Below are 18,389 nucleotides of genomic sequence, written 5' to 3'. Positions count from 1 at the left end.
GATGATGAACATATATTGCAAATATATTAATTCTATTTTTATCTTAGGGAAAGGAAGCTATTTCTCCTTAGCAAAATAATAAATGATTAAAATTCTGGTAAGATTTGCATATACATCTTTACCAAATTTTCCTACTTTTTCAGAAAAGAAACAATACAATTGCACATTAAAATTTACTGTTTTGAGCTGATATATTGTAACATTGTAGAAAACTCTTAGAGTCCACTTTTGGGAAGGAAAGTTCTGATATATCAACTGAATGACTCATTGTTAGCCATTGCATTATTCTTGTCACGGTGGATGTACAGAAGACATTTTGAAATCAAATGTAGAGCTATAGCACCTACATTTGTTCTTTGTCCATAGTAGTAGTGGGAGAAACTGCCTAGTTTTTTTCCACATCTATTTCTCTTCTTCACAGGTTCAATACCGGTAATAATTTCACACTGTCTTTATAGTCATAGGCTCATGTCACATGGCACAAACAATAGACTATAAAAAAAATCAATGTGTATTTCTTTTAGGGTTGGCTCATGACAAATTCTTATGAGCAATAGTCATTTTCTATCTATTGATTAAATGCCTAAGATGTTCTGCATACAAGGTGACATTTTGGGACAGCAACAGAATAAAAAAAGTAATCTACTATAAAAGCCAGCAAGATGTGAGAGGTTACTAGTCATAGTGGTTAATGCTGTTCACCTAGTGCATTGGTTTGTCTACAAATTCATAGTTTGAACAACAATCCAAGTTTAGATTTCACAACTGAGAACAGGACATTTAGATTAACACCACGCAAATGAAAGAGACAGTGTTTCTGGGAAGTGAATCAGGACATAAATAATTGCAGAACATAAATGTATTTAGTTCTAGTAACCATATTAAAAATAAAAGAAGAGTTGATAAAGTACTCAAAGGAAAAGGTTGCCGAACCATAAAGAGGCTTGAAAATTCTAAGCTATGCTCTTTGTTTTGAAAGCTTTAACAATCTGAGTAACTTGGAACCCAGTTACTTATGTACCAAAAATATTACTATGAAATTGCATAGGGTGACTTTTTAAAGACTTTATATGTACATACACTTTATATGGTAGTTATAAGATACTTAATATGTGATAGCTATTAGAGAGAAGTTGTAGAGAGACATTAAAGTTGGTTCAGGAAACAAGTGTTGGCTTGGCCCAACAATCAAGACTATGAGAAAGAGACTGTTATCTCCATGAGCATCAGATCAGATAGATGATAACTAAGGATACTATAACTCTCCACACTATGTTCACCACATTCACCATGTAATGCCTTGAGACTCCATAAACCCGAGCTTCACTAAAATCATACATTTTCAATTCATTGGAATCATATTCAATAGCTGGATGACTTTATATCCTGAAAATATTCTTCAGTGAAATAGTTATCATATACAAATATATTACATTTTCTATACTTTGAGCTTTTACTGAATATTTCATGTATCTGGCTTTAATGTTCCCTGACCCATTGAGGGACTTACTTCGATCAGTGATGATTGTTCTAGCTTCTTGATTGCTGGTTTTGTTTTTCAAATTCTGGGCAGCAGTAATGAGTTCTTCCAACTGGGGGCGTCTCTGCTCCAAATCTTGTAGTGTTGCCTGAAAGAAGAAAAATATCTCTTGCATTGGGAGTTCTCCAGCATTGTATATTCCTTTTTTACACCATAAAGGAAAAGGACTATTTTCAAATCAGCTGAAACATTTTTAGAAACAAAAAGACGTAACAGGATATGAATCTCCAGTTTGTGAGGCTTTATAGAAAGGAACTGAATATGACATGTGTTCCATTCTTAGATTCAAGATGATTTCAAATGAAAATTGTAGCAGAGACTTGCCTCTCTACCTATGAACTAAGATGGAGTAATTTGGATTTGTGTAAATAAACTAAAAAAATGTAATTTGACTCATCACAGTATATTTGAAAAGGGTTAGTTATATTTTAGTCTTGTCTTGGGTAATTTTTTTAGAGACAGGAAAATCTCATATATCATTTAAGATATAGTATTTAATGTCTTTGTAAATAAAATTCATTACATATAAAATGAGAAGTTGATATAGATGAACTGCAGCAAGTTTCCTTAAAGTTGCCTAGCCATGAAAATCACCAAACTTCTTTGATTCATTTCAGACTTAATGAATTAATAAATAGCTGGTAATACTCATTTTTAATACATTCTCCACTTCATCATATGATCATAAATTTTTGAATAGCATCACTTAAACTCTAGCCCTTAGACTCTTCCGTTATATAAATATTTTGGTGTATAGTGGTGTATGTGGTGAATGTACACATGTGTTGGCAGATGCAGGCACCTATCTAAGGCACATGGAGGTCACAGTGTTCAGGTGTCTTCCTTTTTTACTTACTGCCTTAGGATTTTGAGACAGGGTCTTTCTGAGAATGTATAGCTCACAATTTTCAGATATGCTGGCAACTAGCAAGCCTCACTGAGTCTCCTTCCTTTATTCACAGGAACTGGAATCCTAGAAACAGAAATGCAAAATCTAATCTTCATTGCTGTGCAGTAAGCACTCTTAACCATTGAGCCATCTCGCCAATCTTCATATAAATAATTTTAACATTTAGTGACTTTTGGGAAACCATTCACAATAATAAACTTAACATTAAAAACCATTTTAAGAATAAATGTTAATCAGTAATAACGTCCTTTTGTCTTCAAACATCAATATCTATTTGCCATCTTAGTCTCTATAGTCAATGGCCAAAATCTTAGAAATATGAAAAAATATTTGAAAAAATATTGTTCTGGTTACAAAACTTAATTTTACTTTAATTGGGTGAAATCAACAATAATTTCTATTTATTAACAAGCACTCTGACAGATGCTGTGCATTCACTTGTTAGTTTTTGTTTATTGTTTTTTACCTTAGGTTCTTAGACTATCTTTTCTTGGGTTCTTGGTCATCCTAGCAATGTCCAGTGTAACTTCCCGGTCATGAAGTGGGCTTAACTTAAATGAGACATTGCTTTAATACTCGCACAAGTTTTCTGCCCCCATTACACTAGTATATTTTGCAGTCAGGATCAAGGATTGCAAGGATTTGTGGCTGCATTTGGATTTATGTTCAAAGTACCTTCCTGTCTGTAACAAAGACACTAGGTCATTCAGGATTGTTTTAGCTATCCTGTTTTTTTCTCTGTGTGTGTTTCCACATGAACCTGAAAATTAACCTTTAAAGGTCCGCAAAAAAATTAAAGATCTGTTGGAATTTGGTGGGGTTGCCTTGAATCTGTAGATTCTTTTGGCAAGGGGGGCATTTCTGCCATCTTAATGCTGCCTATCCATGAGCATGAGAGATCTTTCTGTCTTCTCATATCTTCTTCAATTTATTTCTTCAAAGACTTGAAGTTCCTTCTACACAGGTCTTTTCCCTTTCTTGGTTAAAGCTACCACAAGATAATATATATTATTTGAGGCTATTGTGAAAAGTGCTGCTTTCCTATTTTTTTCTCAGTTCATTTGTTATTTGTATCAATGAGAGCTGATTCTTGTGAGTTAATTTTGTATCCCGCTACTTTGCTTAAAGTGCCCATGAGCTGTAAGAATTTCCTGCAAGGACCACTTATGTGTCCTATCATATCATTTGCAAATAAAGATACTTTACTTCTTCTTTTCCAATAAAAGGGGAGGTCTGTAGTGAGCCTACTTGATCCCCTGGTCAGAGTGACCTGTGTGCTCCCAGGAAGTGCCTGTTTGATTTGGGAACTGGTATAAAGTAATGAATGGGGGAAGGGATATTAGAAGGAAAATATTTGTATGATTCACTGGAGAGATGGGCAGGGGAAGAATGAAGGCCTCAGAAAATCGTGTGCTATTGAAGACTTGGGGTTGAGACTGGAGGACTGGATTTGGAGAAGCAGAAGAAGTAAAGATCTACAGTTAGCCTACCTGCTTCCCTGGCCGGAATGCATCTTTTATTTTTGTTCTCTTAATAACTACATTAGAACTTGTCAGACTTTAAATGTTAAGTTCATAAAAGTGAAAAGATAAAATTTGATAGCTAATAATACTTCTGAACCTAATTTACCTCTTTATGCCCTTTGATACCAGATAATTTTCTAGTGATTTTGATTTTGGAAAGGGCAACTCTGGATCATTTATTTAGCATTTTCTCTGTGAACAGCTTTCAGATTTAATCTCAATGGTTTCTTGTAATATTAAAATAGTAAGAAAAACTTATTCAAACACTGTACATTTATTTAGAGAATATTTCTGTGTTTTTTTTTTGAAAAAATCAGAGTGACTCGCTTTTAAATGTTCTTCTGCATTTGTAAGTTGTGATTGCTCAGAAGAAAAATCCAATTTTCAGGTTTCTAACTTTTATGGTTTTTTATATAAAAGTGTGTTTGAAATATGGAACAAATTGTCAAAGACAGCTATTGAAGTAAGTAGCATAAGTAAGTTGGACAGTACTGAACAAAATTTAAGGCAGAGACAACAACTGCAGATAGATTTTGTAAAATAAGACATATTCAAGGGTTAGAATGCTAAAAGTTAATCATCTGGAAAACAGCAGGTTGAAAAGTTGCTTTAGTAAGATTTCTTCTCAACTGCATAATTATGGTCAATAGATCATATAGTTTTAAAATGTTACCCCCAAACTAGAGATAATGCCAAACACTCACCTTGAATTTGATAACTAAACAAATACATTCAGATAAAAAGGTATAAATTCTTCCATTTGTTTACTTCTTCATTTAGAATATTACAGGTTTTTTTTTTCCAATTCTAGATCTTCTAGGGGATATGGGTGTGGCAGTGAACAAATTTACCTGTTACGGTTGTGTCGCTAGTGAAAGTTATTTTTTAACGATTGAAAAGATTTTGATAAGAAGTAACTGTCAGATTATCTTTTTTGATTTCTTATTAGTTGACTCTTAAATGTTAGCAGGACTCTTTGCTTTTTACTTACAGATATATTAGTAGATACTTGCTCTACTCTTATTTACTTTGAGGACGTTTACATTTCTTTAAACTTAAAAGTGTGTTGTAAAAGTAACTCCATCAACTTGTACTTGAATTTTCCCAGACTCTAAATTAAACCTGACCCCAAGGAACAGCTTTCACTGCTGAAATTAGCAAGCATGTCAATTTAGGCTTAAAACCCATTTTCCCCTCTAATGAACAGAATTCATCTTAGGCTATTGTGAAACCTGTTCTCTAGTTGGGTGCGTCTCTAATTCTGCTGACAGACACATGCTTTATGAGCACCCTGGAAGATTATTAATCAATCCTTTAAAGAAGCCTCATAAAAACAGAAAGACCTTCACAACTATATTATAGCTGTGTATTCCTGAGCAAAACCACAAATATTTATCACACCCATTAAAGTACTTTTTCCTATATGGTAGAACAAGAGCATTCTTTGGTTTTCTTTGTAGAAAAAAGGGAAGGATTTGAATAATGAGGCCATTCAAGTATTTTTTACTAATACACTATAAAAATAGCAACCAAAGGACATTTCAAGAAACATAACACTATAATATAATGTGAATGAAGGTTATTTTTAAATTGATTTCACTTTATGCATGTTATTTATTAGTTTTTATAATTACTTTAACTAGGAACTTAAATGAAAATGAATTCCACAACTTGTCAAATGCAAGGAATTTTATTTGTCTCCTACAGAGGTAACCAAGTGTCAGAAAACACTTGACTAAATCATTATTTGAAGTACCTAAATCCTAATTATCTCTTCCAAATTCTATTCTGTGCCTGCATCTGCTGTTCTTATCAGATGCTACCCTCTCAAATAAATTGTGACTATAATCTAATGCCTCAGATAAACTCAGGGTGCCACTGTCTCTCACCTTTCTCATTGTAACTTTACTCATGCCAAAGAAAGAGAATGCTAAAGACTCCTATCTATTTCTCTGCTATGACACAAGGTATTTACTGAATATTTACATGAACAAAACTAAAGCCATTACATGCTTAACAGTACTAAAGCATTGTAATTTATTGTGTCTACATGGAGTCTACCATTCTAAAAGAAACAAAACACAGGAAAAGGAAGGAACTGATGCTATTTCTAAGAAGACCTAAGTCAGCTATCAGACTTAACTACAAGCAGCTTACCCCTTGGAGATGAAAATCCATCATGGATTCCACTAGCTGAGCAAAGGTGGAGGGAAAAAATAACTTCAAATACAAAGTGAATCAGAAGTCTTTAATCCTATGAAATCCCCCCAGGGTTGAGGGAAGTGGTTATAAATAGCAATCCTATAAAAAAGGAAGTTAAACACCGAAACCATATATACTATAAAGTAGGTCATTTTAGTCTCTTAGAAAAAAAAAATTATCATCACACTCCTTTAAAAAGGAATTATACATAAATAATACTAAAATAGAAAAATCGAGACTGAATTGAATATTTATTTCTTATATATCTTAGGGAAGCTCTTAACCGAGTTTTTCTATTAATAAGCATTCTTCCTATAGTTTCAATTACCACGACTGCTGCCATTTTCAAGAAACAAACATGAATTAAGCTTAACTATAATGATAAAGACCTTTACATATTATAACTTTAAAAATATTCATAAAGGCTGCAGAGGTAGAGTGGTTCCTGGTACCCTGTCATATATGGGTGGGGCAGTTACTACTCTGTAGCCTTTTGTAACTGAACCTGCTTTACCTTTATCTCACCGAGTACCTTCGTTCTCCCTTCTCACCTTCCAGCTACCGGCTGCTTCTCCAAAGAGCCTGGCTAAACTCCAGTTTGCGTTGCATGCCCTTCACTTCTTCATTTCTCACGCTTTGGACCAGTTTAAATATTTTCCTATGTGGCATAGTTTTTCTACTCTTTCTGCAAATGGTCAGAATGTCTGCTGATAACTTCTCCATAAGCACTTCCTAACTATGGCCATCTTTTTGACCCTTATTTGACAAATGCTTTATTTGCTAATAGTCATATGCACGTGCTTTAGAACTTTCAGAAATACTTACAAGAAATCTCAAAGAACTCCCCTGTTCTCTTCACCCAGATTTATAGTTAAAATATTGCTACATCAGTCACTGTGTGTTTGTGTCTGTGTGTGTAAAATCTGTGCACAAAATATTATGTTTCTTTTCTAAGCAACTTGAGAAAAATTCCAAATATCATGTCTCTAAAGTAAGATATGGTGGCATATGTCTGTCACTCCAACTCTTGGAATATTGGGTCTGGAGGATTGTCATGAGTTTCAGGCAACCATGCAACACATATTCAATGCCATGCCACTCAGAGCTACATTTTAAGTCCTGATCACAACCCTGCTCTTCATGGTTTTCCCATTTCCAACTCTCACAAACCATATGTTCTATGTGGCCATCTCTGTAGCTCCTCTTTATCCCACATAGCCCCCTCCCCGGCTTTTTTAATTCTTATAGTTTTTGCTATTACCCCAGGTCACATACTCAGACCTAAGGATTCAGAATTAGTTTCCACAAATAAGATAGGCTATGTGGTGTTTGTCTTTTTGAGTCCGGGTCGCCTCCCTTGGTATACCATTTTCTAGTTTCATAGATTTATCTGTACATTTACTGATTTAATTTGTCTTTATCTTTTAGTTATCCATTAAGCAATTGAAAGACATCTAGGTGGTTTCTGAATCCTAGCTGATGTGAACGTGGTGGCAACGAACATGACTGTGCAAGTATTTCTTGAGAAGGATGATGGGTCTTTCAGGTATATGCCCAAGAATGGCATTACCACTGCTATTGGTTGCCTCCAAGAATTTGAAGGTAAGTTCAGTTGCTGAAGACACCCCATGCTTCAAACGCAAGACTTGGAGGGATCAACTAAGAACTGAAAGTCTCCTTCCTGTAGACTATCTCTCATAGAGCTGCTCTGAGTGCCTCTAAAGATGAAATGAATCAGCAGTCCTACCCAGATGTGCTGCCTATGAACTATGATAATGACCACTACGGCAAGATAACCATAATGGTGCAATTTTCACAGCTATATCTTTAATGAAACCAAACTTGTTTAATTGGACTTAAATGACTCCTCAACAGGAGAGAAATTAGGCTTAACACTATGAATCTAGCCAATTATCCTAAGTTGGTGGTCACAGATCTTAGAGCAAAATTGACATTTTCCTAAACCAGTATAATCTCTAACTGCACTTGAAATAATTATCCTTATATCTATCATCAAGGAAGTTTTTTTTTTTTGTGTGTGTGGCAGACATAGGCAATTACAGAAACCGACAATTAGTCAAAATGAAGAGAACACCAGCGGTGACGGGGAATTTTCACATGTTCTTATAACTAGATGAAGAGTCCAGGCAAAATTTGTGTGTGTAATATATACATATATATACACAATATATATATATATATATACTACATATGAGATAGTAAGTGTATGTTGTGTGTATTTACATATATATGTAATAATAACCAAAATAATTTATGAGTTTAAGAGGACAGAGGAAGACTGGATAGAGGTGGGTGGTCCTTGGGCTTCCCACAGGTCAGGGAACCCTGATTGCTCTTTGAGAAGATGAGGGAGGGGGACTTGATCGGGGGAGGGGGAGGGAAATGGGAAGCAGTTGCGGGGAGGAGGCAGAAATCCTAAATAAATAAATAAATAAATAAATGAAATTAAAATAAAAAAAGGAAGTTAGAGACTGGAATGTAACCAGAAAAAATACAGCAAAAATATTAAAGTGAATGGCAATGACATTAACAGTTCTTAAAATTAATGAGGTAAGGTAGTGACAATATGTGAAGTCTTTAAGAGGAGACTTCATGTAAGGACTGACACTACCCCTAATCCTTGGAAAATTTCGGTAAGTCACAAGACGGAGGAAAAGCATGAGTAAGTCATAGAAAGGAATGTTTCAAATGAGACCATGAAGGCTAAGGTTCTTTGAAAATAATGGCATGTAAGCTAATACAAAAGCAATTTTTAGCTCATTTTCAATTTGTAATTAACACATAATAATTATTCTGTGCTTGGCTTTGAAAAAATTAGCTTAAATGGACTATTAAGGAGCAATAAAGCCAGGATAACTAATGAAACTAAAGTATAAACCCTTAGTACTTTAATATAAAATTATATTTGAATCAAATTTTAAAAGTATAACAACTATTTAAGAAACAACTATTAAATACTAAAATTTTTTAAATTGGTGTTAGGATAGTCCATGGAATGTATTTCTCTATTCCTCTGCAACAATGATTTTATGTTTGTTGAGATTTTTTTTTTTAGTCTTAAAAATTGTTAGCCTAGGCCTGATCTTTCGGCGCCAGGAGACCCAGCATTGGGGTGAGTTTCTGGCCCACGGCGCCAGCCTGGGACGGGGAGCTCGGGGGTTTCTTGGCCCCCTGTTCTGCTTGGGCTCTCTGCAGGGCCTCTACTCCCCGGGTGCTGCCTCTTTCTTCCTGGCCCACCCAGCTTCTGTCCAGAGCCCTCCCCACTTCGCCCCCACTGCCCTCTTTTGGCGCGGGGCATCGCCCAGCCCAGCCTATCTGGGCGCTGGGTCCAGTACCCGGGGCTCCCAGGCGGGCAACAGTTCCTTTGTTTCTGGGGCCTGCCTGCACCAAGCAGGGTCGGCGCTTTGTTTGCGAGCTGCCCAACCAGCACGGAGACCTGATCTTTCGGCGCCAGGAGACCCAGCATTGGGCTTCCTTCCAGAGCCCTCCCCACTTCGCCCCCACTGCCCTCTTTTGGCGCGGGGCATCGCCCAGCCCAGCCTATCTGGGTGCTGGGTCCGAGTACCCGGGGCTCCCGTGCGGGCAGCCGTTCCTTTGTTTCTGTGGCCTGCCTGCACCAAGCGGGGTAGGCGCTTTGTCTGCGAGCTGCCCAACCAGCACGGAGGCCTGATCTTTCGGCACCAGGAGACCCAGCATTAGGAGAGCCAACATTGGGGAGAGACAGCGTTTGGTAGGCAAGGAGACCTGATCCGGTAAAAGAAGATCCATAGGGAGCATTTGGAAGAAGAGATGGGCCGATGTCAAGGCAAGAATTCGCCCAACAAGCTGAAAAGCAACATGAAGCTACCAGAAACAAGCCACCTCACAACGGGAGGACAAGAACCCCTTAATCAAGAGGAAGGAGAAAAGATTGACTTCATGAAAGTGATTGACACCCTTAAACAGCATGTAAAAAACGCCCTTATCGAAATGGATGAGAAATATAACAGAAAGTTTGAAGAATTGAATAAATCAGTGAATGATACCCTAGAAAACCAAGGAAAAACAATCAAACAGATAATGGAAACAGTTCAAGACCTGAAAACTGAAATGGAGGCAAAGAAGAAAACACAAACAGAGGGCCGGCTGGACATGGAAAATCTAGGTAAATGAATAGAGACTACAGAAACAAGCATAACCAGCAGAATACAAGAGATAGAAGAAAGACTCTCGGATTCTGAAGATACCATAGAGAAAATAAACACACTGATCAAGGAAAACAGCAAGTCCAACAAACTCTCATCACAAAACATTCAGGAAATATGGGACACAATAAAAAGACCAAACCTAAGAATAATAGGAGTAGAAGAAGGAGAAGAAGGGTAGCTCAATGGTCCAGAAAATATATTTAATAAAATTATAGAAGAAAACTTTCCCAACCTAAAGAAAGATTTTCCTAAGAAGGTGCAAGAAGCATACAGAACACTGAATAGGCTGGATCAAAAAAAAACATCCCCTCGCCATATAATTATCAAAACACAAAGCATACAGAATAAGGAAAGAATATTAAGAGCTGCAAAGGAAAAAGGCCAAATTACTTATAAAGGTAAACCTATCAGACTTACACCTGACTTCTCCATGGAAAACATGAAAGCCAGAAGGTCCTGGATAGATGTACTGCAGAAACTGAGAGACCATGGGTGCAAGCCCAGATTACTATACCCAGCCAAGCTTTCATTCACTATAAATGGAGAAAATAAAATTTTCCAGGATAAAAACAAATTTAAATAATACGCAGCCACAAATCCAGCCTTAAGAAAGTAAATGAAGGAAAATCACTAACCAAGGAGTCCAACAATGACCACAATAACTCAGACATCTAGAGACCCTTCACCAACACAAAACAAAGAAGGGAAACACACAAACTCTACGACTAAAAAAAAAAAAATGACCGGAATTAACAACCACTGGTCATTAATATCACTTAATGTCAATGGACTCAACTCACCTATAAAAAGGCACAGGCTAAGAGATTGGATACGAGAACAGGATCCAACATTCTGCTGTTTACAAGAAACACACCTCAACCACAAAGACATGCACCTACTCAGAGTAAAGGGCTGGGAAAAGGCCTATCAAGCAAATGGACCTAAGAAACAGGCAGGTGTGGCCATACTAATCTCTAACAAAGTTGACTTTAAACTTAAATCAATCAGAAGAGATGGAGAGGGGCATTTTATACTCATAACAGGAACAGTTCATCAGGATGAAGTCTCAATCCTGAACATCTATGCCCCTAATATAAAAGCACCCACGTACATAAAAGAAACATTGCTAAAACTCAAGGCAGCCATCAAACCGCACACACTAATAGTAGGAGATTTCAACACAACTCTCTCACCAATGGACAGGTCAATCAGACAGAAACCTAACAGAGAAATAAGAGAATTAATGGAGGTAATGAATCAAATGGACTTAACAGACATCTATAGAACATTCCATCCAAATAGGAAAGAATATACCTTCTTCTCTGCAGCTCATGGAACCTTCTCGAAAATCGACCACATAGTCGGTAACAAAGCAAACATCCACAGTTACAAAAAAAATATTAGTAACCACCTGTGTCTTATCAGATCACCATGGATTAAAGTTAGAATTCAACAATAATGCTACCCCCAGAAAGCATACAAAGTCATGGAAACTGAACAGTCAACTATTGAACCATACCTGGATTAAGGAAGAAATAAAGAAAAAAATTAAAGACTTCCTGGAATTCAATGAAAATAAAGAAGCAACATACTCAAACTTACGGGACACTATGAAAGCAGTCCTAAGAGGAAAGTTCATAGCACTAAGTGCCCACTTAAAGAAAACAGAGAAAGCTCACATTGGAGACTTAACAGCCCACCTGAAAGCTCTAGAAAAAAAAAGAAGCAGACTCACCTAGGAGGAGTAGAAGACTGGAAATAATCAAAATGAGGGCGGAAATCAACAAAATAGAAACACAGAAAACAATACAAAAAATCAATGAAACAAAAAGCTGGTTCCTGGAGAAAATCAACAAGATTGACAAACCACTATCCAAGCTAATCAAACGGCAGAGAGAGAATTTGCAAATTAATAAGATCAGAAATGAAAAGGGGGACATAACCACAGACACAGAGGAAATTCAGAGAATCATTAGATCTTACTACAAAAGCCTATATGCCACAAAATTGGAAAATGTAAAGGAAATGGATACTTTTTTAGATAAATATCATATACCAAAGTTAAATCAGGACCTGGTGAACAATCTAAATAGACCTGTTAGTCGCGAAGAATTAGAAGAGGTTATCAGAAACCTCCCTACCAAAAAAAGCCCAGGACCAGATGGTTTCAATGCGGAATTCTACCAGATCTTCCAAGAAGATCTAATACCTATACTCCTTAATGTATTCCACAAGATAGAAACAGAAGGGTCATTACCAAACTCCTTTTATGAAGCCACAATTACTCTGATACCAAAACCACTCAAAGACTCAACCAGGAAAGAGAACTACACGCCAATCTCACTCATGAATATCGACGCAAAAATCCTCAACAAAATACTGGCAAATCGAATCCAAGAACACATCCGAAAAATTATCCATTATGATCAAGTAGGCTTCATTCCTCAGATGCAGGGCTAGTTCAACATACGAAAATCTATCAATGTAATCCAGCATATAAATAAACTGAAAGAAAAAAACCATATGATCATTTCATTAGATGCTGAAAAAGCATTTGACAAAATTCAACATCCATTTATGTTAAAAGTCTTGGAGAGATTAGGGATACAAGGGTCATACCTAAATATAATAAAAGCTATATACAGCAAGCCAACAGCTAACATCAAATTAAATGGAGAGAAACTCAAAGCCATCCCACTTAACTCAGGAACATGACAAGGCTGTCCACTCTCGCCATATCTCTTCAATATAGTGCTTGAATTTCTAGCAATAGCAATAAGACAACATAATGGAATCAAGGGGATTCGAATTGGAAAGGAAGAAGTTAAACTTTCGTTATTTGCAGATGATATGATAGTGTACATAAGCGACCCCAAAAACTCCACCAAAGAACTTTTACAGCTGATAAACAGCTTTAGTAATGTGGCAGGATACAAGATCAACTCCAAAAAATCAGTCGCCCTCTTATACACAAAGGATATGGAAGCAGAGAGGGAAATCAGAGAAGCTTCACCATTCACAATAGCCAAAAACAGCATAAAATATCTTGGGGTACATCTAACCAAGGAAGTGAAAGATCTATTTGACAAGAACTTTAAGGCATTGAAGAAAGAAATAGAAGAGGATACCAAAAAATGGATGGACCTAACTTGCTCTTGGATTGGGAGGATCCAACATAGTAAAAATCGCAATTCTACCAAAGGCAATTTATAGATTCAATGCAATCCCCATCAAGATCCCATCAAAATTCTTCACAGATCTGGAGAGGACAATAATCAACTTTATATGGAAAAACAAAAAACCCAGGATAGCCAAAACAATCCTATACAATAAAGGATCTTCTGGAGGCATTACCATCCCTGACTTCAAACTCTATTACAGAGCTACAGTAATGAAAACAGTGTGGTACTGGCATAAAAACAGAGAAGTCGACCAATGGAATCGTATAGAAGACCCGGATTTTATCCCACAAACCTACGAACACCTCATTTTTGATAAAGGAGCTAAAAGCATACAATGGAAGAAAGAAAGCATCTTCAACAAATGGTGCTGGCACAACTGGATGTCATCTTGTAGAAGAATGAAAATAGACCCTTATCTATCACCGTGCACAAAACTCAAGTCCAAATGGATTAAAGACCTCAATATCAGCCCGAACACACTGAACCTGATAGAAGAGAAAGTGGGAACTACCCTACAGGAGATGGGCACAGGAGATCGCTTCCTATGTATAACCCCAGAAGCACAGACATTAAGGGCAACATTGAATAAATGGGACCTACTTAAACTGAGAAGCTTCTGTAAAGCAAAGGACATAGTCACTAAGACACAAAGGCAACCTACTGACTGGGAGAAGATCTTCACCAACCCCACAACAGACAAAGGTCTGATCTCCAAAATATATAAAGAACTCAAGAAACTAGACTTTAAAATGCTAATTAACCCAATTAAAAAATGGGGCACTGAACTGAACAGAGAATTCTCAGCAGAGGAAGTTCAAATGGCCAAAAGACACTTAAAGTCGTGCTCAACTTCCTTAGCAATCAGGGAAATGCAAATCAAAACAACTTTGAGATATCATCTTACACCTGTCAGAATGGCTAAAGTCAAAAACACCAAGGATAACCTTTGCTGGAGAGGCTGTGGAGGAACGGGTACCCTCATCCATTGCTGGTGGGAATGCAATCTTGTGCAACCACTGTGGAAGTCAGTGTTTCGGTTTCTCAGGAAATTCGGGATCAACTTACCCCTGGGCCCAGCAATACCACTCCTGGGAATATACCCAAGAGATGCTCTATCATATGACAAAAGCATTTGTTCAACTATGTTCATAGCAGTATTATTTGTAATAGCCAGAACCTGGAAACAACCTAGATGCCCTTCAATGGAAGAATGGATGAAGAAACTATGGAATATATACACGCTAGAGTACTACGCTGCGGTAAAAAACAATGACTTCTCGAATTTTGCATGCAAATGGATGGAAATAGAAAACACTATCCTGAGTGAGGTGTCCCAGACCCAAAAAGATGAACATGGGATATACTCGCTCATAATTGGTTTCTAGCCATAAATAAGGGCCACGGTGTCTACAATAGGTGAACCTCAAGAAGCTAAGTAAGAAGGTGAACCCAAGGAAAAACATATAGTTATCCTCTTGGCTAAGGGAAGTAGACCAAATTGCCGGTGAGAAAATTAGGATCTTGGGGGTGGGGTGGGATGGGGGTAAGGGGAGATGGGGAGAGAAAAGGTAGAAGGGAAGGAGGGGGGACTTGGGGAATCAGGAGAATTGGGATAAAGGAAAGGTGGATAGGGGAGCACGGAACCACAATTCTTAGCTAAGGGAACCACTTTAGGGTGAGCAAGAGATTTGACCCTAGAGGGTCTCCCAAGTGCCCTACATGAGGTTCCCAGTTAGTTCCTTGGGCAGCTGAGGATTGGGAACCTGAAATGACCCTATCCTAGAGCAATACTGATGAATATCTTGCACATCATCATAGAACCTTCATCTGGTGTTGGATAGAGATAGAGACAGAGACCCACACATGAGCACTGGACTGAACTCCCAAGGTCCCAATGAGGAGCAGAAGGAGGGAGAACATGAGCAAAGAAGTCGGGACCACGAGGCGTGCACCCACCCACTGAGACAGTGGAGCTGATCTACTGGGAGCTCACCAAGGCCAGCTGGACTGTGACCGAAAAAGCATGGGATAAAACCGGACTCTGAACATGGCGAACGAGGGCTGATGAGACGCCAAGGACAATGGCACGGGGTTTTGATCCTACTTAATGTGCTGGCTTTGTGGAAGCCTAGCCAGTTTGGATGTTCACCTTCCTAGATATGGACGGAGGGGGGAGGACCTAGGACTTACCACAGGGCAGGGAACCCGGATTGCTCTGTGGACTGGAGAGGGAGGGGGAGAGCAGTGGGGGGAGGGGGAGAGGGTGGGAGGAGGGGGAGAAGGGTGGGAGGAGTGGGAGGGAAATGGGAGGCTGGGAGGAGGTGGAAACTTGTTTTTTGTTTATGTTTTTTTTCTTCTTTTCTTAATAAAAAAATTATAATCACAAAAAAATTGTTAGCCTATTAAATTTAATGTCATCCCTGAATAGCATAATGCCAAATTAATCTACCATTAGCATGTCATTTTGAAGGAAAAATTATTTTCCCTTTTGAAAATTTTAAGACAGTCTGTGTAAAGTTACTGTGCAATAGGAAGCACACAGGGTTATTTTCCTTGTCATTTCATAAGACCCTTGACAGGAGGAAAAAGAAAATCCTGATTTATAAGAGCCAGGGAGTAATGAGTTCTAGGTGGGGGTTCATAAAATATAATTCCAAAGTCAGGAAGAAAGAATTTTAGGTTACAATTTGTTGATTACAAATTCCAAATACATTTCTAAATGGATACAAAGAAGGCTGATATTTTTAGCTATTCAACATTAGATCTATTAGTTATTCTACATTGTTCACATTTCTTGAAATCACATTGTTCTGTAAATTTGGCATATTAACAAAGGATAACTGGTACTTTCTAAAGACAGTTTTGTCATGTGCAGCGCATTTGTCACATTCTAGTGTGTGATCCAGTAATAATAACTGATGTAATATTTTCCCTTCCTTTTAACTTAGAATAAAAAATAAGGAAAAGCAACTTATGAACATACATACTTTGGGATTATGTAGCTCTTTTTTTTTTTAGTTTTATCGATTTCATCTTGAGTAGCACAATTTTGGAATCATTCTAACTTAATTATCTATTCAGTGCACTCTATAAAGCAAATTTTGCCATAACCATGTCACATTAACAAAGTAGAGGATAAATTACAGACTATGAGCATCAAAATGTAACTCACTGACAGCATTGCTTATATGTTTCCTGGGACAGACTATCCCTGATTTTGCATGCTAAGGATGCTTCAGAAAGCCCACTGAAATCCCAAATAAACAAGGCTAAAATTTAGAGTAATTATGTCCTGGTCAATCATATGGGCAGAAATAATTTGATGAATACTATATGGCAGTGATAACTGCTCTTTGTGACTCACAGTTGATGACATAAAACCGAATCTTGAGTGAAGTTACTGAAATTTCAGTGCAACCGGGGAGACAACCTGAAGATCCACTCAGGTGTGCTCACACGTGTTTTTATGCACTAACAGAATGTATTAGGGAAATGATCAAAAAAATCTCTCTATAGAGCACACACTCTATCCTAAAGGGATGATGAAGAATGGAATTTTAATGAGATTATTCCAGGGCAAGTGTCATAGATAAGACAAAATCTGATCTTTTAGGATAAACAAGATTATTAATGACTCTATGATGAGAGAGAAGAAAGTACAGGACAAAAACTGAACTGAGTCTAACACGTCAGGGTGAGAACACAGACAATATACCAGCAAAGAGTGGGAAGATCAGCTTGGTAGTGATCAGAATTATGATAACTTTGATAAAAATAGATCAGAGATGAGACAGAGATGGTTGTGAACAACAAATTACAGAATAAAGACAATAAAGGCATCAGGGAGTTGTTGGAAGTTTTAGAGCAGAAGAATGTTACAATAAAAGTGACATTGCCGAAATACTACCCTTGTACCACAGCATCCAACTTCTGCTCCATGACAGAACTTTAAAAGTAGTAGGACATCCCCCCAAATTCCTTATCTATACCTTTTGGCTAAGTTTCTTGTCCTGAGAATTATTTACACAATTAAAATATAATATCATTTGCCCTTTTGCTTAAAATATTACTCTACTACACACAGATAAAAAAGAATTCAGCTTCATTGCGTTCAAAGAAAACTGTCCAAAGAAAGTATTGACTAATTTTTCTTATTACTCATTTGTAATAACATACCAAAATATATAAGGTATACAGACATGATAATTTTATTTTAAAAAGAACATTTCATTGAATTCTGAAATTTCTGCTTTAAATGATAAACTGACTTTTGGAACATAAGAGGGAATAGGAATTTTCCAGAAATATAAATGAAAAGATTATCACCAGTATTGGCAATAATTTTCAATGTAATTTTATGATGTCTTGTTTTGTGAAGCTAACGTTTGTTGTATTAGATCTATATTATTGAATAGGAAATGCGTACTCAGCAGTCACCTCTCTTTAGGACAGGGAGCAAGGGAGGTTTCACTCACCCGAACCCGGACTGCTCTGTGGACTGGACAGGGAGGGGGAGAGGAGTGGGGGAGAGGGGGAGAAGGGGGGAGGAGGGGGAGAAGGGTGGGAGGAGGGGGAGAAGGGTGGGAGGAGGGGGAGGGAAATGGGAGGCTGGGAGGAGGTGGAAACTTGTTTTTTTGTTTATGTTTTTTTTCTTCTTTTCTCAATAAAAAAAATATCAAATGTCACACAAAATATTAGCTTAAAATATATTTCGCCTTTGATGGAACAGTGACTCAGCTATGAAAGGCTGTGTGTGTGTGTGTGTGTGTGTGTGTGTGTGTGTATGCATGTGCATAAGTGGAGAACAGAAGTCCACTTTGGGTA

The 18,389-nt window shown here is 37.4% G+C and overlaps 1 protein-coding gene across 1 annotated transcript in view; it reads right to left on the bottom strand.

Annotated features, from left to right (window-relative positions):
- Positions 1–18,389, bottom strand: part of LOC121438964 (dystrophin-like) — a 689,483-nt gene that overhangs the window by 637,414 nt on the left and 33,680 nt on the right. The window contains 1 exon segment of the mRNA XM_041639468.1: positions 1,511–1,628. Within this exon segment, the coding sequence (XP_041495402.1) occupies positions 1,511–1,628 (118 nt within the window).

The sequence above is a fragment of the Microtus oregoni genome, unplaced genomic scaffold, assembly GCF_018167655.1.
Source record: "Microtus oregoni isolate MIOR12 unplaced genomic scaffold, Mior012 000059F_ref0000304, whole genome shotgun sequence".
NCBI lineage: Eukaryota > Metazoa > Chordata > Mammalia > Rodentia > Cricetidae > Microtus > Microtus oregoni.
This window is presented reverse-complemented; position numbering and strand designations above follow the sequence as displayed.